Here is a 26,454-nt window from a genome sequence, read left to right on the forward strand (position 1 = left end):
TCTTTGGTGTGCAGAAGCTTTTTAGTTTTATGTAGTCCCATTTATTTATTTTTGTTTTTGTTTCTTGTGCTTTTGATGTCATATCTGAAAAATCATTGCCAAGATCAATGTCAAGCACTTTCTCCCTATGTTTTTTTCTAGGAGTTTTACAGTTTCAGATCTTCCATTTAAGTTTCTCGGTGTTTTAGTAGTCCTTCTCTGTTCCTTTCTTCTTCTCTTGCTCTCTTCCCTTGTGGTTTGATGGCTTTCTTTAGTATTATGTTTGGGTTCTTTTCTCTTAGTTTTTTGCATATTATTATAGGTTTCTGGTTTGTGATAACCATGGGGTCCATATACAGTAACCTACGTATATATGAATCTATATTAAGTTGATGGTCTCTTTAGTTTGACCTCTGTCTGAAAGCTCTACTCTTTAACTCCCCTCCTCCCACATTTTGTGTTTTTGATATCATATCTAACCTCTTTTTTGTGCATTTGTATCCATTACCCTCTTATCATGGGAATAGATAATTTTTCCTATTTGTAGTCTTCTCTTTTCTCCTTAAATAAGTCCCTTTAGCATTTCTTGTAGTACTGGTTTCTTGGTGACAAATTCCTTAAATTTTTGCTTGTCTAGGAAATGTTTTCTCTCTCCTTCCATTTTGAATGATAACCTTGCCGGGTAGAGTATTCTTGGCTGTAGGTTTTTTCCTTTTAGCACTTTAAATATATCATGCCACTCTCTTCTAGCCTGTAAGGTTTCTGCTGACAAGTCAGCTGATAGCCTTATGGGGTTTCCTTTGTATGTAACTTGACTTTCTCTTGCGGCTTTTAGGATTCTCTCTTTATCTTTAATTCTGGACATTTTAATTATGATGTGTCTTGGTGTGGGCCTCTTTGGGTTTATCTTGTTTGGGGCTCTCTGTGCTTCCTGTACCTGGATGTCTGTTTCCTTTCTTAGGTTAGGGAAATTTGCATCTAGTTATTTCTTCAAATAGATTCTCTGCCCCTTTGTCTCGCTCATCTCCTTCTGGGACACCTATAACACGGATGTTAGTATGCTTGATGTTGTCCCAGAGGTCCCTTAGACTGTCCTCACTCTTTTTAATTCTTTTTTCTTTTACCTGTTCAGTTTGGGTGATTTCTTCTAGTCTTTCGTCCAGCTCGCAGATCCGTTCTTCTTTCTTCTGTATCCTCTACTCTGCTTTTGAGTCCCTCTAGTGAATTTTTCATTTCCAGTATTGTATTCTTCATTTCTGATTGGTTCTTTTTTATATCTTCCATTTCTTTGTTGACGTTCTCATTGAGTTCATCCATTCTTCTCCCAAGATCAGTGAGCACCCTTAACACTCTTTTTTTGAACTCTCTGTCAGGTAGGTTGCTCATTTCTGTTTCACTTAGTTCCTTTTCTGGGGTTTTGTCCTGTTCCTTACTTGGAACATATTCCTTTGCCTCCTCATTTTGCCTCTTTCCCTGTGCTTGTGTCTGTGTATTAGGTAGGTCAGCTACGTCTCCTGCTCTTGGATAGGTGACCTTATATAAGTGATGCCTCATAAGGCTCGGTAGTGTGCTTCCCTCAGTTCTAAATGTTCCAGGAGTGACCCCTATGTGGGCTATGTGTGTCCTGTTGTGGCGTGGTTGCTCTCCCTGTAGGTGCCCAGGGAGGCTGAGCTATGCTCCTGGCCAGCTGTTGTAATGCTCAGCTGCTTGTAGTTGTTGTGGGCCCTTCAGTCTCTTTACTGGGTGTGGGGAGCCCCAGCACAGTCGGCTGCAAATCCTAATAGCACATTCGTGTTGCAATATTTCTATTAAGTGAGTAGGCCCCCAGCGTGGCAGGTTGTTAGGCTCAGGGGCTTACAATTGCTATGAGTGTCCAGCCCTTAGGTCTCTTGTCAGCTCTCTGAGGATTGAAGCTGGGTGGGGCTGGCCTCAGGCATGGGAGCACCCAATTGTTTCAGGCTTTGGAAGGTGGGGCAAACCCCTTATGTGGGTCTTTGAGAAGCACAAGGCTTCTGCAGCTGGCAAGCTCTGCCACCTACAGGTCCACACACACAGTCAACCCAGTCCTGCCTCGTATGCACGCCCCAACCTCCTGAAGTGGGACCAGTCTTTCCAAGGCGGGAGTCCCACAACCTCCACCACTGCCCCACACTCTCCACCTGCTCCTTGCACACGCCCTGCCCCGCAGAGGTGGACCCACTAGCCACTCTGCGGAGAATCCAGGCAGCTCACTTAGCAGGCCCACAAATTGCCTGAGGGCTTGTTGTTGGTTGGGGCCAGTCCCTAGGGTGGGCTGCCTGCCCTGGCTGAGCTGGATTAAATCAGTGCGCTAGTGGGTGGGGCAGACCCTGGGCTAGCAGGCCCCAGGGAGAACTCTGCCAGTGTCTGTGTCAGCATGTCTACACCAGGGCACAACAATGGCCGCCACCAATGTCCCAGTCCCTGGAGAGGTCTCACCTCTCACTGAGATGCACTCAGAACCTATCACGTGAGTCTCTTTTCACCAAAGTACTGTGCACCTTTCTTTCTGGTGATTTTAGGTTGCTTTCTGAAAGGGGTGAATTTGTGCATGGGCCCTTTAAGAGTGGGTTTTAATTTCTTTGTGAACCAGCTTTTCTGGGGGTACTCCCCAATGTTTTAGTAGCAAGCAAAATCAGATATTATGCCACTTGTCTCGATTGTGCTGGGTCCAAAAAATACCTACAGTGGGAGCACTCCCTGGCTCAGGGCCCCACTCCTCCAGGGAAGGCTGCGTAACTTTGGGCTGCTCCTGGGCGGCCGTGAAGCGCTACGGCTTGTGAAGGTGGCGTTTTTTCTCTCCAGAGGGAAATTTCTGCCTCTTCCATCTCAATTAGGATTGTCATTTGTTGCAGGAGTCACTCTTATCTAGTTTTCAGTTCTCTCTCAGGGTTAATTTTTTCACAAGTAGTTGTAAATTGGCTGTATCCGTGGGAGGAGGTGAGTTCAGAGTCTGCCTATGCTGCCAACTTGACTTCTCTCCCAGATCTTCCATTTAAGTCATTAAGCCATTTTGAATTAACTTTTTTTGAGTGGTATGAGTCCAATTTCATTCTTCTACATGTGATTATTCAGTTTTCCCAGCACCGTTTATTGAAGAAGAAACTATGCTTTCCCCACTGAGTCTTCTTGGCTCCCTTGTCAAATATTAGTTGACCATATATGCAAGGGTTTATTTCTGGGCTCTTGATTCTGTTCCACTGGTCTATGTGTCTATTTTTAGGCCAGTACCATACTGTTTTGATTACTATAGCTTTATAGTATAGTTTGAAATCAGGAAGTGTGATGCCTCCAGCTTTCCTATTCTTTCTCAAGAGTGTTTTGGCTATTTGAGGTCTTTTGTGGTTCCATACAAATGTTAGGGTTGTTTTTTTCTATTTCCGTGAAAAATGCCACTGGAATTTTGATAGAGATTGCATTGAATCTAAAGATGGTTTTGGGTAGTATGGACATTTTAACAATATGAATTTATCCAACTCATGAACATGGGATATCTTTCCATTTATTTGTATCTTCTTCAATTTCCTTCATCAAAGTCTCATGGTTTTCAGCATACAAATTTTTCATCTCCTTAGTTAAATTTATTCCTAAGTATTTTATTGTTTTTGATGCTATTGTAAATGGGATAGTTTTCTTTATCTCTTTTTCAGTTATTTCATTGCTAGTGTATAGATATGCAACTGATTTCTATGTGTTGATTTCATATCTTGCAACTTTACTGAGAATTTGTTGATCAGCTCTAACAGTTTTTTGGTGGAGTTTTTAGGATTTCCTATATATGAGATCACATCACATGCAAACAAAGACAATCACTTCTTCCTTTCTGATTTGGGTGCCTTTTATTTCTTTTTCTTGCCTAATTGCTCTGGCTAAGACTTCCAGAACTATGTTGAATAAGAGTGGTGAGAGAGTGGGCACCCTTGTGTTGTTCCTGATCTTAAGAAGAAAAGCTTTCAATCTTTCACTGTTGAGTATGATGTCAGCTGTGGGCTTGTCATATATGGCCTTACTATGTTGAGGTATGTTCCTTCTATACTCAATTCATTGACAGTTTTTATCATGAAACAAAGTTATATTTTGTCAAATGCTTTCTCTGCATCCATTGAGATGATCATATGATATTTATCTTTCATTCTATTAATGTGACATATCACATTTACTGATTTGTGTATATTGAACCATCCTTGAATTCCAGGGATAAACTCCATTTGATCATGGTATATGATCCTTTTAATGTGCCATTGATTTGGGTTTGCTAATATTTGGCTAAAAACTTTGTGCACAGACATCTATTGCATCTATATTCATCAGGGATAGTGGTCTGTAGTTTTCTTGTAGTGTCCTTTTTAATGTTTGGTAGAATTCACAGAGAAACCATCTGGTCCTGGGCTTTTCTTTGTTGGGAGGTTTTTGATTACTGATTCAATCTCCTTACTTGTTACTGATCTGTTCAGATTTTTTATGCCTTCATAATTCAGTCTTGGTGGTTTGTATGTTTCTAGGAATTTATCTATTTCTTCTACGTTATTCAATTTGTTGGCCTATAATTATTCATAGTCTCTTATGATCCTTTACATTTCTGTAGTATCAGTCGTAATGTCTCCTCTTTCATTTCTGAATTTGAGACTTCTTTTTTTCTTAGTTTAGCTAAAGGTTTGTTAATTTTGTTTATCTTTCCAAAAACTAGCTCTTAATTTTATTGATCTGTTCTATTGTTTTTCTAGTATCAATTTCATTTATTCTGCTCTGATCTTTGTTATTTCCTTCCTTCTGCTAACTTTGGGCCTCGTTTGTTCTTCTTTTCCTAGTTTCTTGAAGGTTCAGATGATGGTTAGCAATTTTTAGCAATAAAGTATTTTTAAATTAAGGTACATACATTGTTTTTTTAGTGGGCAACAATGCTATTGTGGGCATTGTTTTAGTGGGCAATAATGCTATTGCCCACTTAATATAGTACAGTATAAATTCAACTTGTATATGCACTGGGAAACCAAAAAATTCGTGTGACCCTTTTTATTGCGATATTTGCTTTATTGCAGTGATCTGGAACCGAATCTGCAATATCTCTGTGGTATGCCTGTATTAGAATATTCTGAGTTTGACTATATACTTACCTTTACCAGTATGTTATATATTTTCATATGTTTCATGTTACTAATTAGTATCCTTTCATTTCAGCTGCAAGAACTTTCAGCATTTCTTGTAAGGCAGGTCTAGCGGTAATGGACTCCCTCACTTTTGTTTGTCTGGGAAAGTGTTTGTCTCTCCTTCATTTCTGAAGGATAACTTTGCCAGATAGATTATTCTGGGATGGCAGTTTTCTTCTTTCAGCACTTTGAATATATCATCTGACTCTCTCCTGGTTTGTAAGGTTTCTGCTGAGAAATTCACTGATTGACTTATGGGGGTTCCCTTGTAAATTACAAGCTTCTTTTCTCTTGCTGCTTTTAAGATTTTCTTTGATTTTTGACAGTTTTAGTATAATGTGTCTTAGACAGGATCTCTTTAAGCTGAGTTTGTTTGGTGACCTATGAGCTTCATGAACTTGGATATCTAAATTTCTCCCCAGATTTGGGAAGTTCTCAGTCACATTTCTTTAAATAAGCTTTCTGTCCCCTCCTCCCTCTGTTCTCCTTCTGAAGCTCCAATAATTTGCAAATTGTTTCTTTTGATGGTATCCCATAAATCATGCAGGCTTTATTCACTCTTTTTTATCCTTTTTTCTGTATTCTCCTCTGACTGGATAATATCAAATTTCCCGTATTGTAACTCACAATTCTTCCTTCTGCTTGAGCCATTCTGTTGTTGATGCTCTCTTTTGTATTTTTCACTTCATTCCTTATATTCTTCAGCTCCAGAATTTCTGTTTGGTTCTTTTTTAAGTTTTCTATATCTTTGTTAAACTTCTCATTTTGTTAGTGCATTGTTCCTGATTTCACTGAATTGTCTTTCTGTGGTTTCTTATAGCTCACTGAGTTTCCTTAAAACAGCTTTTGAATTCTTTATTGGGTAAGTCATAGATCTCCATGTCTTTGGGATCCATTACTGTAAGATTATTCTGATCCTTTGGTGGTGTCATGTTTCCTTGATTCTTCATGTTCCTTGAGGTTTTACATTGCTGTCTTTGCATATGAAGTAGCAGCCACCTCCTCCAGTTTTTACTAACTGCCCTCTCTAATGTATCCAGACTCATATTTCTTTGCTCCAACAGCATGCTAGAACCTTTTAAATGGTAATCTGAACTTCCACAAAGGCTCTCTTGTCCATATCTAAGACAGTGTTTTTCAGGCATGCCCAGACCACAGCCGAGGGGGCTGGAGCTGTTTTATAGGCCACTGCAGGGTCCACAGCTCGGACCAAGGTCTGTATGCCTAGGACCCAATGTAGGGGTGAGCAAGACTCCCCCCAGCTCCTTTGGCATATAGTGCTGGATCCCACAGCTTCCACATTAGACACTTTTGTCCATGGACGGATGCCAAATTGTTATTGGTGGGGTGGGGGACATGAATGAGGGGCATCTTATTCAGCCATAATGCTGTTATCTAATTTTAATTAATTTAAATCTAAATAGCCACATAAAGCTAGTGTCCACCATATTGTACAGCACAGTTCTAGAAGCTTTAGTATACATATATTGTCTGACTAGAATTCTCTTGTAAAAGTAAAATTAAAGGAAACTTGAAAATTATTGACTTTCAGGTATTAAATTATAACAGTAAACAAAAGCTAAGCAAAAAAAGTAACATTTCTTGTATAAAGTGTTATAGTTGTGATCCAAAAGCTTGTTTTCTTTCATAAAGCAGTTACCAGAAGTCATTAAGCAAGAATTCCTCTTAACCTCTTGTGAAACAGGCTTTCAAGACAATTACCACAACAACATACCAAAGTTCCATTTACGTCCTGACTCAGGTTCTTCATCTCCCCCACAACAAAAGCAACCAGATAAGTACTCATCTTCACACTCTCAGAAAACTCATCCTGAACAAGTCCATCTTCCACAATGACTGATGACTTCTAAAAACAAAGGGGAAAAGATAACAGTTCTGTAATTATGGAATAAATGACAGTGACAAACTGAGAAACTGAAAATTCAAATAGGAAACAAGTAGTGAAGATGTTGGCATATTTTAATCTGTCAGCACGAGTTTCTGATAGAGCATGGCCCTTAGTCTCAGTCTGTTCTACCATCCTTCATCACGAGAGCATACCGAGTACAGTGAAAAATCCATGAGAAACTTTTAGTCTCAAAAGATGGCTTTAAATAAATGTAAGTTAGAGATACTAAGTAACAGTGGTTCTGTTTCTCCCCTTTAAAACACCACCAAAACCAAAGTCCTTCCTTATGACCTAGAGTGCTCCACTCTACTACTAGAAATACATTGACAGAAGAAGGAGCTACTGCTGGGATATCCCTCCAAATGATCTGAAATGGCTTCGAAAAGTACTGTGTTGATGACTCCAAGAAGGCTTAGTGGGATCAAAGGTGATAAGTTACTAGAAAAGTATGCAGGATTTTCCAACCATGAATTAAGGTATGTTTTGGGATACTAAGCAAGTAGGCATTTCACCTCTTTTACAGAAAGATTAAGGTGAAGAGTACGGCTAGGAGTGGAGCTGCTGAAGTGATGTCCCTATTCAAGGACAGATCTTGTCCTCCAATCTACAAGAGTTGACTCCATAGCCTGTCAGATGTGGTTGCTCCTCTCCCCTAGGCACACAGGTTCTGAGAGGCTCTTATCAGGCTGCACACAGCCTCTCAGCTGTCAACAAAAGGACCCCTTAAGTTCTTTTAGCATAAAAACAATTCTGCTTGGTTTCACCCTCACCGCCTTCCATACAGAGCTACCACCCAAGAAAGAGGTTTGTGTTCTTGTTAAACCTCCACATTACAATATCGATTTTCCAATAACCAATAAAACACCAAGGTCAATCATAGTTAAACACTATCAAATATCCCTGCTTAGAACAGCAAATTCACCATGTCTCAGAAAATATCACTGTGATCTTTAGTACTAGTTCATAGTATTAATATTTGCACAACTTTAGTATGTAGCACATATTTCCTGCCCATACATTCCATATCCAGCATGTCTTTGTCTTTCCTGAAGTGCTCCTCAGGCTGACTTCTCAATTGATTCCAACATATATTTTATTTAAATATTTTAAGAAAGAATAAGAATGAATATGATTTTAATCACTCTCAACAGTATGGTAAAGAGGAATTCAAGTATTCATAACAAAGAAAGAGACCCACTCAAAGATTTTACATTCAAGGAAGAGAACAGTACCTTAGGCATATTTGATAAAGCAGTGTATTGCTCATCCCTTATGATCCTGATGAGAAATGTGGCTTTAAATGTTGGTTCATCAAAACAAGGAAAAGCAGATCTCGCTGCCAGGGGTTCAAATTGAGTTGCCGCAAAGTACCTAAAACAAATGCAAATTCATCCAATAGTTATTGAGCACCTACTATTCAAGGCACCTTGCCAAGTACTAGGGATATTAAGATAAACATCCTACAATCCCAGTCATTAAAGGATCTGCAATCAACTGGGAGAGGCAGAGGTTTATACAATGGACAGAAACTTGAGAGGCTGCAAATCATGTCATAACAGTGAAAACAAAGCAGTGGAAACAAAGGGTAGAGAACAAATTCTGACCAGCGGTTGAAGACATTGTAAGGAAACTGGTGACAAAATCTGAAGAGAGCCTTAAAAAACGAGGAATATTTGAAAAGGTAGAGAAGGAAAGAGAGTACACTCTAGAAAGAGTGGGAAGCACAAGGACCGACAGAGCAGTGCATATCCAGGGACTGGGGGTGGCTGCCTAATGTGGCTGGAGATGAAGCCACAAAGGTAGGCTGCAGCTGGCCACTGAGGTCTTAGAAAGATTTCTGATGGAAGATCAGTATGAAGGATCGTCATTAATTGCCATTAATCATCCATACAGACTCCGGCTTCACAACACTAAACCTCAAACTCACAACTTGCACTTCTATGAAGACTGAAAAAACTAGGTGTCCTGTAGTATGCTGGTTTCCTTTACTTTCTTTAGAAATTAATCAAAAATTTTCCTCCCCCTCCTACAGCACAGCAACAACACTTGAGAATTTAACTCATATAAAAGTCCTCAATTAAAGGTTGGGAGAAAAGCATAGAAAGAAAAAGAGGAGAAATGCAGATTTTTCAATTAAGCAGCAGAACAAAGCAGATCTGCATTTGGGAAATCATCCAAACATGGCCATAGAGAAATCAGGACAAGTGTGGCTCTGGTGTGTATATTTCAAGTACAAGTCAACACGGTACACATACAACCACCACTTTGGACATGATAGCCTCACTTGCTTAGGGCTTAGTTCCCACTTTTAAAAGAAAAGTAGTAAGTGTGGGGTTAGTAGTAAGAAGACCCACCCTCTGCAATTCACCAGCCAAGTGACTTTAGGCAAATTAGTGATCCATGTCTCAATTTCCTTATTTGTTAAATTAGGATTAAGGTAGGATCCCCTGCCAAATACCTAGGGTTTTTGTTAGAATCAAATAATATTATTCATAATAAAAACTACTTATATGCCGTAAAGTCCTACATAGATATTTACTATATAAATGCTGGTCATAACTCTTCTTTGACACTTAAAATTATCATACATTTTTCCTGGTAAGAATTTGCCCAAATCACTGTTTCTATTGGGTCATTTGCAAGAAAGACACCAATCAACATACATGAAACAACTTAAACATATTATGTTTCTAATATTCCATTTCTTCACCCCACTCCCAAAGTCTTACCCAGGTAACAGAAGATTTTGGAAAAGGGCCACAAGGGACCAGGGGATAAAGTTTGATGATATCCATGCTATCCATATAAGAGAGTCCACGTGGACCATCGCTTTGGATAAAAATTGGATCATAATGTTCTAAGACAAATCAAATCTTAAATTACTATTAAAAGAACTGCAATCATAACTATCTCACATAAAAGTCCCTTTGAGAAGGCTGTTACTTGATGCTACTTATAATCTATCCTATCTGTGATGAATACTTTGAGGCTTATTTAGCTGAGTGTCAGGTAAGAGAATTCGAAGCACTGGGGATAACAATGGAGAAAGGAAAAGAGGTGTGAACCAGGGAGGCAGTACACCACAGTGATTAAGAATGTGGCCTCTGTAGTTAGAATGACCTTGGGTTCGAGTTCCCTCTCTGCTACTTGCCAGCCATAAGATGTTGGGTGAGTTACTTTATGTGCCTCTGCTTCCTCATCTGTAAAATGAATGAAATATTAATATCCACCTCTAAGTGGGTTTGACAGAATACAAGACTAAACATAAAATACCTGGAACAGGGGCCAGCCCCGTGGTGTAGCGGTTAAGTGCGCGCGCTCCGCTGCTGGCGACCTGGGTTCAGATCCCGGGCACGCACCGATGCACCGCTTGTCAGGCCATGTTGTGGCGGCGTCCCACATAAAGTGGAGGAGGATTGGCACAGATGGTAGCTCAGGGCCAGTCTTCCTTAGCAAAAAGAGGAAGACTGGCATGGATGTTAGCTCAGGGCTGATCTTCCTCACAAAAAAAAAAAAAAAACTTGGAACAGTTCCTAGCACTTCAACTACCAGTAAATATGGGCTATTATTATCACTAGAATTTAGGAAAGTACACATGAAGTTCGTTATGGCAGGTGAGGGCTGTGAGAAAAAACAAGGGCCAGATCTTGAAAGATCTTAAACTAAATCTTGTTGGAAATGAGGAACTGCTAAAGGATCGTAAACCAAAGATCAACATGGTCAGATCTTTATTACTTCTAGAAATATGAGTCTGGCACAGTGTGGAAGACGGGGGCAAGAGGAGGGGGAAAGCTGTGGTAAGAGGGATGGCCAGGAGACCAGTTAGCAGAATGCTTCCAGAGTTCAAGAAAAAGGCACTGAGAGACTGAAGGACAAAGAAAGGAAACACATCAACACATTCTCATCCTAAATTTGCTTACCAGTTCTTTTAGTATCAGTTTGTTATCTAGAACCTTAAGTCTATCATCCACAACTTCTAGATTTAACTGCAAGGTTAGTGACCATCTCCACCTCTTAGATGACACAGGTGAAGTTCCCTTACTACAAGCAGTGTCCATACATGTTTGACATTTACATATACTCTGATTTGCCAATCAACAGGAATATATCCCTTAATTACTTTATCTACTTGCTTAAATATTTATTCTTATCATACCTTGGTGGGGACGGGGGTAGAAAAAACTTCCCTAGCAGAACTAAGCAAAATTAAAAGTGGAAGAAAAACAAAAAAAATTGCTTTGAATTATAGCTTTCAGACATCTTGAAAGGTATAAATAATCTTCTAAAATTTTATTTTGCATCAAGATATACAATCATGTGGGGCATTCATTTTACTGAGCCAGGTAGGCTAACAGATTTATATATTTTTTGTAACAGCAGAGTTTCACAGACTAATTTATATTAATAGATTTTAAAATACTATTTTCTCATTTTTTATTTATTTTTTTGCTGAGGAAGATTTGCCCTGAGCTAACATCTGTGCCAATCTGCCTCTATTTTGTATGTGGGTTGCTGCCACAGCATGGCCACCGACACCGAATTAGAGCATGCCAAACTTAACCACTAGACCATGGGGCTGGCCCCTTAATGCTCTATTTCTTAATTTTAAGGAGCTGTCTTCCATTTTTCTAGCATTTTCCACAAGTCAATCCAGCCCATGGCAAGAGTCAACAAGTCACCATACCAAAAATCACCCTACTGTGCCACACAACATTTATTCCTGTCATTATACAGTAGCAGGCCCAAAGGACTTCAAGGGCAATACTTCAAATGGAAGAGGTGACTATGGGATATGTCTTAAAGATCTGTTTGAACACTAAGAACATTGTTTTGGGGCCGGCCCGGTGGTGCAAGCGGTTAAGTGCGCACACTGCGCTGCGGCAGCCCGGGGTTCGCCGGTTTGGATCCCGGGCGCGCACTGACACACTGCTTGGCAGGCCATGCTGTGGCAGCGTCCCATATAAAGTGGAGGAAGATGGGCATGGATGTTAGTCCACAGCCAGTCTTCCTCAGCAAAAAGAGGAGGATTGGCAGATGTTAGCTCAGGGCCGATCTTCCTCACACACACACAAAAAAAAGAACATTGTTTTTATGTATACCCTGTAACTCCTAGAGATGATGGAGATCATAGAAGAAGTAAACCCCAGAAGCTTCGAGCTGCCATTACAATTATAAATTTTCTTTTAATGTCAGATCTCACGCAAAAGCCAGCATGCCGTTTATTTTAAAAGTATTACATAAAGGGAAAATAGAAAAATTACTTATCTGAATAGGACTACAGATCTTTCTTCGTCTCTTTCTCCATTTAAGAAGGATCAAAAAACTTCCTTAAGATAGACTTAAAATATTCATTTCTGTTTTCCTCAATACACAAACATACATTAGCCAAATGGCCAGAATCAGTAATTCACATACTAGTTTACAAACTAATATAAGAGAATGCTCCATATTAATTGCATTAAGCAGATCTAACAAGGACTTTGTGCAAATAAGAGAACTGACATTATCGCTATTTAAGAGTAACCTGTATGCAGTGTGCACTGCTGCATCTTTCCAGAAATTTGAACTATATGCTATGAATACTAAAATTCAAGTACAAAATACATGGTCTAAAATAGAGAGCTGAATACTTTCATGTTTTGAGTCACTTTATTTTGAAGCAAATTAAGTCTCTCCTAGATTTTTTTTTAAAGTTTCATCAGAAATCCAAAACAGTCAGAATGGATTTTTTTAAATAAACCAGCAAAGAATAAGGATACCAAAAATGATGTATATAAGAACACAACACTTCTTCATGCCCTCTTTCTCCATCTCACTAAGGACCTCCTAAAAGTTCCCACACAGTAGGAAAATAGATCTTAAAGAATAATCCACACTCTTTTTTACTCTGCTTCCCACAGAGACCTTGTAAGGTGATAGAAAACTAGATTCATCTTACATCAAAAGCTCAAGATAACTTAAGTTTTTGTGATAGAGAAAGTAACTGATAACCTTTATCCATTTCCTTCCATCAGCATGTCCCCACCCCCACCGTGATATATGATACATATGATATATGCTTAAGGTTGTGACTAAGAAAGAAACAGTATATTCTTCCAGATCACCATTCTACTATTTTGCAAATAACCTCCTAAATTTAAAAAAATTGCACCTAATGTCTCTGGTATGGGCAAAGGGACCACACTGCAGAAGTCATCATAGAGCAAAGAAGCAGAATCATTTAAGAGGGTTACATACTTTTTCTCATTACTTTCATCTGTGTAGGAGATGCCATAAAACCCATAGTAAGAACTAGATACATTTGCCGAATACTCTATCTTCAAGGTATAGTTGTGTCCTTCAAGAAGGGTTTCAGGGGCAACAATGGCGATTTGTTCATGAAATGGATATTCCAGGACCTCAACTTGTTTTTCTTGGCTTGAAACTGCTGACATAAATGTCACTCTTGAAATATTATGGCCTGTGCTGTGAAGAACGATATTCCATGTGGGCTGAAGAGCGTGAAGTGAAATCGTCACAGAACCCCTGAATGTCATCGAGGTTAGGTTTGGATGTAGGGTAAGTTCATAGCGTAGAGGCATAATGGCAGTGGGAAGCCTGATCTGTGCCCATGGAAACAACTTCCCATTTGTTGCAAGTGGCTGAATTAGTTCCAACGATTGGTTTTTTTTATGGCAGCCTTCTTTGGTAAAGGTACATTTGGGCAGTAGATAAATTACCATGATTACAGAAACAGCAATCACAATGACAGAAGCACACACCACCATGGCCCTTGCAGAAGGTAGTGAACAAGTCCCCTCTGGGCTCTGCCTGTAGCCGGCTGCACTGTTCCGCAGGCCTGAGCTTCTGTTCATAAAGGACATGCCCAGGAGCTTTGCAGATGACTCATAATCCTCTTCGTCCTCATCCATCTCATGCTCACCGAGACCCCGCACCAGCAGTCGTGAACCCCGGGGCTCATATTCCACCTCATCAGGCTCTAGAGGATGTAAACAAGGCTCTTTGGCTAAATCCACCACATCTGGTTCTTCCTCAAACATGCTGTTTTCAATCATATTCCTGGGGAGCTGAAGCCGATCTAAAAAACCAAAACATAAGGACAAGGCACAGAGTCAGAAAAAAAAGCTCATCATAAAATGTCTATTAGCAAGACCACATTTAATCTAAGAAATTTTTTATCACTAAGACTTATTTCCATCTCAGAGCTACTGAATTAAATAAGATGCTTATAATTTTCTTATATCATCCATTAAAAACTCAAGCATAAATAAAAGTATACCACAATCATGAAACAAAAAAGCCAAATAAATATGCTAGTATTAAAAAAAGGCAGCTGAGATTAAACACTAATTTCCTTAATACACTCCTGCCCAATAGCCTGGGCCCTTGTCCTGAGCTCTAATTAGAGGGCCTTGCTTTGGCCTGCCTCTGGCTGTGCCTGTCCCCACAGGGTGGGGAGTAAATAAGATCAAAGAGACATGCCCACCCACAGTCCATTTTCCCCTTCTGGGGTCTGGGCACCAGCAACTCAGAATTCCTGCCTAGAAGGCCTCAAATCTGCTTCTGGGGCCCTTGCTGGTTTCTTCTCTGAGTCCCATTCTCCCTAGGAAGGACCACAAACTGGTACGCCCATTTATAGACTTGAATGATGGCTAAGCGACAAGCTGGGTTATTTGTTTACTCCTGGAAGAGGGATGTTCCTGTTTCACAGCAAACTGAAAGTGGCAAATGGCCTTCTCCACGGTCAGATCCCAGCCAGCACTAGATACCCCATTCCTGGGTGTGCTCTGGCCATCCCAAACTGCTTATTATTCTGAGAACAAGCCAGGCTGCTATGCCATGTTATCCTCCATATTCCTATTTTCCTCTCTATTCCCCTTGCCTGCAAAGTCATCATTTTTCTCTTTCATCCCAGTCCACCAGGTGAACACCTGTTATTCCATAGCTCAGCTTAACTTGCTACAAAGTAAATTAAGAAAAGTTATTTTCTTTTTGTTCTTCTTTTTTTCTTTATTACTTTTTAAAAATAAATTTTCTTTTCACTTAATCTCATCCCTTTGTGCTTTGGGGATCATAGAGACCCCAATGAGGTTGCCTTTTCCTACCTCCTCTCCATCCTGAATGTCATAAAAGCTATGCTACTTTAAAAGCTTACTTTGAATAAACCTTTTAATTACTTTCTGGTGTGGGTTTACCAAGCTGCTATCTATCCATCTCCTGTGAATGATCTGGAAATGCAAGAAGGATGATAGTTACAATATCCTGCTTTGGGAACTTAATCTCTTAAACTTCCTAGAGTGCCCCAACTTCTTGTGACAAAGTTTTGTTTTGTTTTGATAGTTAACTGTGTTTGAGGGTCATTTACTTCATTAATAGAGCAAATATTGCTGTATTGGACTTACATATTTTTTTTAACTCTTATGAACTCTTAATGGTTAAAAATTTTCAGTGGTAGTTTTATAGTACTTGGCACAGTGCTGTGGATTAGTTGCTTAATTTGCTTTTTCATTTTAAAATGTCTAAAAGGCCTTTTCTGACTTTTTTTTTTTTTTTTTAACCTCATAACGGAAGATTATGTTCTCTTAGGCATTTGCCCATGTGTTTTGTTCTGTGTCAGACCTGATGTAGACAACAATGGAATCTGGGCAGCAGGGTTTTATTTAATAAACTTCTAACTATTCAGTAACTAACTCTAGGTATAATCTCAGCTTAATATATAGAGCATTCTCATTCCTGAATTCTATCTCCTTAGAACTTCATTTTTGTGTTTTTTGATTCTTCAGCCATGCCCTGTTTAAAGCCAAGGTGTACTCTACAGTCTGACCATGTTAGCATCTCCCGTCTGCACTTTATTAACGTCAAATCTTTTGACAAAGGCTTAGTCAGATGTCTGCCAAAATGCAGATAACTCACTTTTATTATTTATCACCCAGTCAGATGTAGAATTTTAATCTTTTAGATACAGAACACATCGACCCATCCGCTGAGTTTTACTGCACAACAGAAGCAAACTTCTGTATGTGTGTACAATCATATGAAGTTAAATATACCAAACCAGGGAAAACCACTTTTATTACAGGTAGCTCAAGGAAGACTGTACTTCAAGCCTATTTAAGAAAATTTTGCTTTGGATTCTTAAGTCAGTACACTTTGATCTTAGCATTAAATTGTACTCTAATATACGACTACCTCTTGCTTTAATGGGATTTATTTGTATTGAAAGAAGAGATCCTAAAGAAACAGGAAATTTTCTAAAACCTCTTAAATCCACATATACAGGCTATCTATAAGCCAAAAGCAAAGAACATCCTAGTTGAAATGCTTCAGTTTTATTTATTTTATTTATTTTTTTGTGTGAGGAAGATCAGCCCTGAGCTAACATCCATGCTGATCCTCTTTTTGCTGAGGAAGACCGGCTCTGAGCTAACATCTATTGCCAATCCTCCTCCTTTTTTTCTTCCCCAAAGCCCCAGTAGATAGTTGTATGTCATAGTTGCACATCCTTCTAGTTGCTGTATGTGGGACGCAGCCTCAGCACGGCCGGACAAGCGGTGCGTTGGTGCGCGCCCGGGATCCGAACCCAGGCCGCCAGTAGCAGAGCGCGCGCACCCAACCACTAAGCCATGGGGCCGGCCCGAAATGCTTCAGTTTTAAATAACATAGGTCCACGTGGTTATAATCTAAGAAAACTGAAGACATTTCTTTTCATCAGATACTGTGAACTAGTGCTCCTCGATGTTGTCTGTGGACCAGCGCCAATCAGCAAACTGTTTGTTACCTGTCTGTGACAGGATACATGTAGAAAATTACCAGTTAAAAACTTTTATAGCAATCTGATAGTAATTTTATGTCTATCAAAGTTTATAATTTTAAAAACAGAGCTTATATTTTGCATGCCTTTTTTCATTTCAGTTTCCCAATGACATTTTTTTTATATGCTACAAAATTTCTGCAACAGATTAAAAATTAAAAAACAAGAAACCTTGATTCTTTTGCTCAGATAATGTGAGAAGCAATGGGTTGGATTATCACTATAATGGCAATCCAGGTTGACATGAAGTTCTCAATTATGACAGTAGCAGTGGAAGTGAAAAGGAGAGAATGATTACAAGTCATGTGAAAGAGGGAAAATACACAGGAACTCATGCTCCCTTGGGCCAGAGGGGCCTGTAGGGTGGAGAGAGAGACGGAAGTCTATGTCAATTCCCTATACACGTTCTGGCTTGGATAACTGGAAGAAGGAATGCCATTCACTGAGACTGAGAGTGTAGGTTTTCATGTTCTATTGTTTTTTTGCGGGGGCGTGGGGTGGAGAAGTAGTAAGAATGGAGTTATGAGATGGCATTTGGTATGGGACATGATATATTTAATATATCTGTCAGACAGCCAGGTGGAGATGTTTGATTAATAGTATATTATAGAGCTAAAGGCCTGACCTTTTACAGAAGTTCAAAGGATGGCTTTTCCACTGACTCGACCTTAAAAAGGTTACCAAACATCCCTTAGCTTCAATTTCCTCACCTATAAATGTGGAAAACATTATTATTTTGTAGGATTGTTATAAGGGTTGCTATGCGGGTCTAGACTCAAAAAGGGATCTGGGTGGAAGATTCATATTTCAGAATCACCAGGGTATACACGATAATTAAAATCATGCAGATGGGTGATACCACTGAAAGGGAGATAACAGTTAGAAAGCATCAGCATCTAAGAGGCGGGCAGAGGAAGAGGGACAGCAAAGGAGAATAAGAAGGAATGTATTAGAGCTAGGAAAATCAGGACAGTAGCATCCCAGAAAGCAAGGAAGGGTTTCATGAGGAAGGAAGTGGTCAGTATTAAATGTCTTAGAAAGGTCAAGTAAAAGGCCTAGAGAGGCCACTAGATTTGGCAACCAGGGAACCAGTGACTTTTACAAGGCAGTTTCACAGAGTAGTGAGAACGGAAGCCTGACTTCAGTGGCCCAAAGAAAGAACGTCAAGTTAGCAAGGGAAGGCAAGGGCTGAAGACTATTCTTTCAATGTACACAGTTGTGTATCAAGAAAAAAACACAGGGTCAAACTAAAAGAAAATACAGTCATGCACTGCATAATGTTGTTTCAGTCAACAATGGACTGCATATATGACAGTGACCCATAAGATTAGTACCATATAACTTGGGTGTGTAGTAAGCTATACCATCTAGGTTTGTGTAAGTACTGTAGGAGAGGAAGAAATTTTCCTCTGCCCTTGTAGGTTCTTCTGGCTGGTCTAAGAATTAAATTAGCGTGACACAGATTAACAGGAGAAAAACAAAAGTTTAATAACAGGTATACATGGGAGAAACTCAGGAAAACCAAGTAACTCACCAAAATGGCTAAAGCCTTCACCTTAAACACCATCCTCAGCTAAAGACAAAAGAAGATGTTGGGGGTGAGGAGAGTCAGGGACTTCGAAGGGAAGGAAGGCAATTCACAGGTAGGTGAAAAGGAACAAACGTTTGGAAAACAAGTGTTTGGCCACACATAAACAAAAGAACACAGAGGGGAGCCCAACAAACAGGCTTTTCTAGGTTCCTCCCTGTCCACCTCCTAGTTCATGTTGTGTTAAGGTGATGGTTCACTTCCTGAGACAGCGTTCTCTAATCTGAATCCTGTTAGGCAGTAAAGGGGGAGGTAACAAGAAAAATTTTCTCAGTCTTTGTTTCTTAAAAACAATCAGCCTAACAGAGGTTAACCCACGGCCAGTCTTCCTCAGCAAAAAAGAGGAGGATTGGCAAATGTTAGCTCAGGGCCGATCTTCCTCACAAAAAAAAAATAATAATAATCAGCCTAAAATAATCCTCATGTTAAAGAGACACATTTTGGGATGGCAAATTTTGTTCCTCTTCAGTATACTCTATGATGTTTGCACAATGATGAAATCGCCTAACGACACATTTGTCAGAACGTACCCCTGTCATTAAGTGACGCATGACTGTTATAGCATAGAGAAGAGTTAAAGCCTTTTGTTTTTTGTTTGTCTGTGTTTAAAATGGGAACAACTTAACATATATTTCTGTGAGGAAGGTAAGTAAAGAAAGACAAAACGAAGACGTGGAGGAACAGACAAGGGGAAATGGTGGAGTAATATCCCAGACAGATAGGAAGACATCACAAGAACTCCAGTAGAGATTAACCATGATGGAAGCTAGGCACTCTCTTCCTCCAAGCCTGGAAGACAGGAGGTGAAGAGAGAGAAGAAGCATGTATATGAACATGGAAAGCTGAGGGTGTGAACAGCAGAGAGCCTCCATGTCCTCTGTGACAGAGGAAGCAAGGCCATCTGCCCAGAGCCAAAGGCAGTTGTGGGGAAGGCACAGGTGGCTTCAGGAGAAAAATAAAGGACAGATGCTATGGAAGAGGACCAGAAAGGGATGACCCAAGGACAAAGTATGACTGAGAAGTTCAGCAGGCCCAGTGCAATTTGTCATACCACCAGCTTCCATAAATGTCTTTAGCAGTGCTTATCAGCCCAGTCTAAAGGAAGAGAAAGCATGGTAGGTGTGTTTTACCACAATTAAAATTAAAAAATAAATGAAAATTAATAATAAAAAAAGTAGAGAAAGCCGATGGTTAACCCAGGGCTAAATATATAGGGAGGATGTAGTGAGAAGCTAAGGGGAAAATGCATAGAGAGTGCTGGCAAGAGAGTAAGTTATTAACTGAGGGGTTCAATTTAGAAAACAGGACAAAAAGTAAAGCTATGGCAAACAACATGGTGAACAACTTGAATCAAAAGGAGCAAATTTCCCACAGACTTTAATCCCTTTAAACTACTATCACATTTTCTGAGAAAATGGAATGAAATGGGGTGTATTTTCAAATCAACAAGCCAAAACAACCTTAAAAGAATAGGCCTAATCTAAATAAGACTTCTTGGGCAAAGACAAGATTGGCTATATTCAACTAGGTAATATAGCAACTTGCTGTATTCAGATTAGGCCCTAACAATAAAAGATTATTCTTCTTCTGAGGCCCCATGACATATTTAAATAGAGCTAAAAGCTCCAAGCGTGAGGCAGCATTTACATCTTTTAGATCATTTCCAAATGGAAACTTCGTTAAATTTTTGAAGTGATGGCTAATTATCAAATAAAGTAACTATTTCCCTAATGAGCAATCCCCTTCTGTCAAAAAGATTTTATTTTAAAGAAGTTTAAGCTTAAAAAGAAAAGACTGGGATTTAGAACAAAAAGAGTGATCTTTCTGTACAGATCTAATCCGACAAAACATTACCCAACCCCCTTACCCCACACTCAAAGAAAACCTCTTCCTATTAATCACAACACTCCCGTTAAGTTACAAGCTTAGGTATATCATTATCTCACCAGAATTTGCAGGGCAGTCATTAACAGAGAACAAGTTTTGAAGATGTTCTAAGCAGACCCTTTCCCTGACACATCCTGTCAATGTATAAGCAGCATCATAAAATACATACACAGAAAGTCCTGTGTGCATTCGTACTTTTACTCCTGATATATAGTGCTTTTTCACAAACTACATTGAATTTTCCAGTTGACAAGCCCAAGGTCATAACCCAGGACACAGGATCCAAGTAAGGTCTTTCTCTCTTCTGTTCCCGTCTCCCCCTTGTCTCCCTTATGAAGAAGGAAGTGAAAGGATGACTGGGGGTGGGAGATGGGAATATGAGAGAGAAATGATTCAGCTCATGAGCACCATAAGCTCACTTTACTCTATTTAGTTCTAAGAGAGACTAAGATTTATTTTTCCCTTATAAGCTACCCCTAAAGTTCACTAAAACACACATAAAAATGCTGTGGGAGACTTCCACTTCCGAAGACAGAGTAATTGGTACCAGACTTTTCCTCCTCTCATAAACAACTATTAAACTGGATAAAATGATGCAACTCCTTTCAGATACTGGATAACAGACAGAGCAAGAATGCGACCTCTGAGAGAAGGAAAAGGTTTGCTGTGGTTTGCTGGGGTTCTCTGCCTTGGGACAATTTCCTAATTGTAGTACAGGGAACTAGAGTCCAAGCAGAGTAAGGCTGGTAGGCAGAGACAGGGCACCGGAGAGAAGGGAGCTATGCAGAGGGGGGACCATAGAAGTTTGTACAAGGGTTTCCTGAGAATCCTTAACCAATGCAGGACATAACTACGTGAGGCTTACAAAAGAGTGGTTGTAATATGGAATAGAAATACTAGCGGTCAAGCAGCATAGGGAACCACTGGCAGTCTAACCCAGCCCAAACAAAGAGAACTCATTAGCACTCTGTGTATCAGATGAAACACTAGAAAGGTTCACTTTCAAAGTAAAAGCACATGCTAGAATTAGGCCTACTCTAGACCCACACTAACAGAGTCTAAAATTAAGCCCTAATAAAATCCATAAGGGAAACAGAATTTGGAGGATGAGTCTTCCTAAGTTAGAGAGGCCTGACAAAAAACCTTGAGCTTTCCATAGATCTGCCCTAGCAAAATATAAAACCGAGCCTACGCAAGGTGATCAGCCAGTAACTAAACTGCCTACTAAAACAAAAACCAACACTCTACAGAGAAACCAAAAAAGAGAAAAAGTTCAGCATCTCTACAATGTATCATCAACATTGTCCAATATGTAACAAAAAATTACTAGACATTCAATGTAACAAAAAAATGTGACCCAGAAGAAAAAATAAGTCATTAGAAACTGACTTTAAGTTGGCCCAGATATTGCATTTAGTAAAAACTTTAGAGCAGCTATTATAAATACATCTCAAAGAGTAAAGAAAAATGGGTTTAAGAAACAACAACAATGAAAGAGAATATATAAACAGATGGGAAACTCAGCAGAGAAACTGAAGCTACATAAAAAGCCAAGTGAGAAAAAAAAATGGAAATGAACTAAAATGAAAGTCACTGAATGGACTTAATACTGGAGAAAGCAAAAGAAAGAGTCCATGAACATCAGCAGTTACCAATTTGAGGACCAAAAAGAAAAAAGGATTGAAGAAAAATGAACACAGTATCAGGGACTCGTGGGACAGTATCAGATGGTCTAACACATACACAATAGGAATCCCAGAAGAAGACCATGAGAATGAGGCAGGAAAAATATTTGAAGAAATAATAATTAAAATTTTATTAAGTTTTATGAAAATACTATTTACCAGATCCAAAAAGCTCATGTAACTCTAAAGATGATAAATACAAAGAAAATCACGTCTAGCTACATCATAGTCAAACTGTTGAAAACCAAAGATAAAGAGAAAATTTTTAAAGGAGGCTGAAAACAATATGTTACATGGAGAAAAATAATGCAAAGAACACTAACTCCTCCTCACAACAATGGTAGCCAGAAAAATAAACTTCTCAATAACCCATGAGTCAAAGAATAAACCACAAAGAATTTAGAAAATATTTGAAATAAATAATAAAAACACAGCATATCAAAATTTGAGAGAAACTGACTGCTTTAAATGCTGATATTAGAGAAAAGTTAAAATCAATGATATAAGTTTCTACCCTAAGAAGCTAGACAAACCTAAGTAGAAGAAATAATAAAGAGCAGAACAGAAATCAATGAAATAGAAAACAGAGAAACACCAGAATATTAACAAAGCAATAAATGCTGCTGGAGGGCAGGAAAGCAGTATTATTGGCTCTAAATCATATTGTCCTAGAAACTGGCCTAAAAATTCACAGATATCAAGTCCTAGTGGATCTCCAACACCAATTTTTCACTTCTCCTCAAAAGTCTAGTTAGCTTCATTAAAGAAACAAATCAGAATTGGGTACTATGCTAGAGACAGAGATCCTCTTTAACAAGCCCAACAGTCTTACATCTGTTCCTCTTTCGAGAATATCTGGCAAACACAAAATCATTTAGCCAGTGCTAATTATGCTAGTTAAACCTGGATTTAGAAAATACATACGTTCTCCCCCTCCTCTTAAATAAAAAGCTAGGAAATTTTTTTTTTTGGTAAATCCAAGTATTTAAAATGAATTAGAGAGCTACTATTTAAAGGAAAGCTCTTATGATCTCTTCAAAAGTAAAAAGTATTCTTAAGCAAATAACATAATTCATCTATTTCTGTATTTAGATTTTTGTATATTTTTTATTAAAAAGGGAAACCCCTTTTTAAGTATCTATTTAAAATTTTAACTGAGTATTTCTCAATAGGAAAACCCAAAAGTAAAAATAAAAAGGCCTATTTTTAAGCATTTGATTTAAAGTGCTTACTTCATTTAGGGTAATCATGACTCTGGGCTCCCTTTGCAGAAGTACAACCATCCTGCAGTAATTCAGGTTACAGTTAAATGAAACCAATCTCCATAGCTAGCACCTTTGTTCTGAATCTCAGTGACCCAACAGCCAAACCTATATATAAACTAAATCAGTCCTCAGCTCTCAGTCAACGCTTCCACAAATCCCTAAAGCACACACAACCACGCACAGTGCCTGTTCCCCCTCGGTCGGACTGGTATGTGAGACCATACACATGTTACAAACATCTCATTTTCTCTCAAGCATGCCTGGCTGCTGTGGCCACTTCATCTTTGCAGCCTTATCCCACCCTCATCACTCTCCTCAGCCCATAGGCCTCTCTTTTCTCTCTCTTTATTACACTAGTCCAATGTAATCTTTTCAAATCCTTCGTTTCTTTCACCTTTTAAAAATCAATTCAACTATTATTGGAACAAATGTCCTACCCTGACTTGTTCCCCTACTCTCCCTAAAACAGTACACTATAAAAAATTAAGATGCCTAACTGTTCTCTTAGGATGAAAAGGTTAGAAGGACTGCAATAAAGAAATGCTTAAAAGAGCCCTGAAAAAAATAACCCAGTGAGACTTTCACAGATATTACTTTTTCCTCGTATGGTAACTCCTTGGACAATCTAGGAATAGCAACTTGATTTATAGCATACTTGACATTATCTAGTCATCATTCTAAAGTAATCCTCCCAACTTGAAAGATTATCTTGGGCTTGCTTTTTGGTAGCCACTGTCCATAGAGTTGTGTCTATAATTAGACTGTGCAGTGTTAATTATGCTGGACACCGTGCCAATGGTCTACAGAGACTACAGGGAGAGATCAAACCAACCATTCCCAAATTATGAGTCACCTCACTCTCTCCACACTACACACCACTGGCAGCCTCTCAAGCCCAGAAAATGGAAGTTGTGCACACTACATGCTTATACAGCTTTTCACATTTAGGATGAAATACTGAGTTCCAAAACTCGCTCCACGTACTTTTCTAGAATAATGAGTACACTTTAATGCTGGTAACTTTTTGCTTATTAAAGAATTATAAGTTGAAGGAGAAAAAGTCTAGAAAACTTTCAAGGCCTGGTTTACCCTATAGAGAAGGGAATTTCTGCATAAGTAAACAATAATTATAAATTTTGCTTCACACTCAGATAATTCCTCCAGGGAGGGGCTCTTATCTCATTCATCTTGGTATCTCTGGTGCCTAGCAAGGAAGAAGCCTGCGATAAATGTTGAAATAAAAGTAGCAACACCCAACACATTAAAACGAAGTATTAATTAATGAAAATTACCTCCATGTCCGCTCATAAACTCTTTGAGGGCTGAACCCAGGTTTACTGAAGCTTGGAATAAGATAGAATTAATATGCTAGGTATGAGGTTAAGAAGGTCCTCCTAACACCTGCTGTGGGGCTGGGTCTTAAATCAGCAGGGCTTAGTACTACTTCAGTGATTATGGGCTCCGAGCCACTGCATTTCATTTCTACCGGACACTGATTCTTCAGATTTCTTACTACATTTCCTTTCTTTCCTCCAAGCCGTACATAATTTAAATCAATTACAGTTTAGGAGGCATAAAGTACAGTGAAGAGAAACCTGGGGATTCTAGTTCTGGCTCCACCACTTAGTGTGGGTCGGAACCTCAGTCTTCTCATTGGTAAAATGGGGGTAGTAACTGCCCTGTCTGCTCAGATGATCACAGGGGTCAAATAAGATAAGTTGGTCACAACACTTTGCAAACTATGAGGTGCTACATTAATAAAGAGTTTATTGCTAATATATTAAATAATTAGGGTAGGAGCTTCAAAATAATAAGCAAATAAACACATCTTTTACTTTTCAATCAAGCACACTACTATTTCTTTTTAAGATCCATCAGTACAATTGCCCCCCCACACCTTTTACTATAAAAGATGATGCTTAAATGTTGCTCACAGCACATATCAATAGATAAATTCATAAAATAAGAAAACCTCCAGAAACCTCATTTTGTCTTCTGTGCCATAAATATGAAATGATAGACAACGTGAGCAACAACTCTGGCCTCTTGATGTTTCTGAGGATCAGCAACAGCAATGTCCACAGAGGACTTCAGCCAGTGTGGAACAGGATAACTTTAGATAATTCCATCCGTTTCACAGAGATTTTAACACACAGGTTTTACATTTTAAGTCATCTGACTTCGAAGACATTTGTCAAATGTCTGTCTTGATTGTAAAGACGCTACAACACTTCCCAAAATATCCCTCGAGATTAAGTGTATCTAAAGGCCACACTCATTTGCTATAACTGCATTTACACAATAAAACTCGGATGTCCAATGACAGCTACGATTTGTAAGAAGGCTATTTAAATTTATATAAAGCTCACCATTTTCTGGTTGAAATAACCTAAAGGGCAGCATTACACAGACATCGATGTTACTTTACCAAACCAAAACATTCAGACGATAAATTTTCCACCATCTTCAAATTCTACACTACACTTATATTTACTAAGTCTAATCACAGCTGCTATTTTCTGTGTAGTTTTGTAGTCCTATGAGCAAAAATCAACATATCAGTGCTGGAGGGAAGAAGCAAAGAAGATGAACTTGCTAGTTTCATGTTGCAGCTACAAAGCACATTATTTTAAATTCCTATCAAGGAGAACATTTAAGATAAAAAGGAGGTGCTCTACTAGAGAATGCCAGTGACCAGAGAGAATCAAACACAAACAAGAACTACAGCACATAAAGAATCCTGCCGTGAGATGCTTCAGAGCTAGAATTGCTGATAAAGATCAAGGGGAGTGACAAATAAACACCTGTACTTGAATATAAACCTTCATTGTAAAACAAGAATAAAAAAATGAGGGAGGAGTCATTTCCTTCAGTAAAGGAAGGAAATTTTCTACCTCAACAAACAAGGTACATGTTTTTTTAACCTATGCTACCTAGCCTCCAAATTAACCAATGTTCTCCCTTCCCTCTGTAAAACGTTTTCTGATGCCAAGTGCCCACTGAATGCCTACAGCTAAAGGGCTACTTTCTAAAGGTCCAAGCATTTATGCCCCCACCAAAGCTGTTGTATTCTTACCAAGAATTAGTTGTCTGTTCTCCAATCCGTTTATGCTAGTTAAAATTGTAATTGTATGGGCCAGCCCATGACCTAGTGGTTAAGTTTGA

At 39.0% G+C, this 26,454-nt stretch overlaps 1 protein-coding gene across 1 annotated transcript in view; it reads right to left on the reverse strand.

The window, feature by feature from the left end:
- The window catches only part of LNPEP (leucyl and cystinyl aminopeptidase), a 93,731-nt gene that overhangs the window by 44,116 nt on the left and 23,161 nt on the right, over positions 1-26,454 (reverse strand). Inside the window, exons 2-4 of the mRNA XM_004420347.3 lie at positions 13,291-14,131; positions 8,286-8,424; positions 6,880-7,011 (exon numbers count right to left, since the gene is read on the reverse strand). Of these exons, the coding sequence (XP_004420404.1) occupies positions 6,880-7,011; positions 8,286-8,424; positions 13,291-14,131 (1,112 nt within the window). The remainder of the gene's footprint in view (positions 1-6,879; positions 7,012-8,285; positions 8,425-13,290; positions 14,132-26,454) is intronic.

This window comes from Ceratotherium simum, chromosome 4 (genome assembly GCF_057802395.1).
Source record: "Ceratotherium simum simum isolate JZ-2026a chromosome 4, ASM5780239v1, whole genome shotgun sequence".
NCBI classification, from domain to species: Eukaryota; Metazoa; Chordata; class Mammalia; order Perissodactyla; family Rhinocerotidae; genus Ceratotherium; species Ceratotherium simum.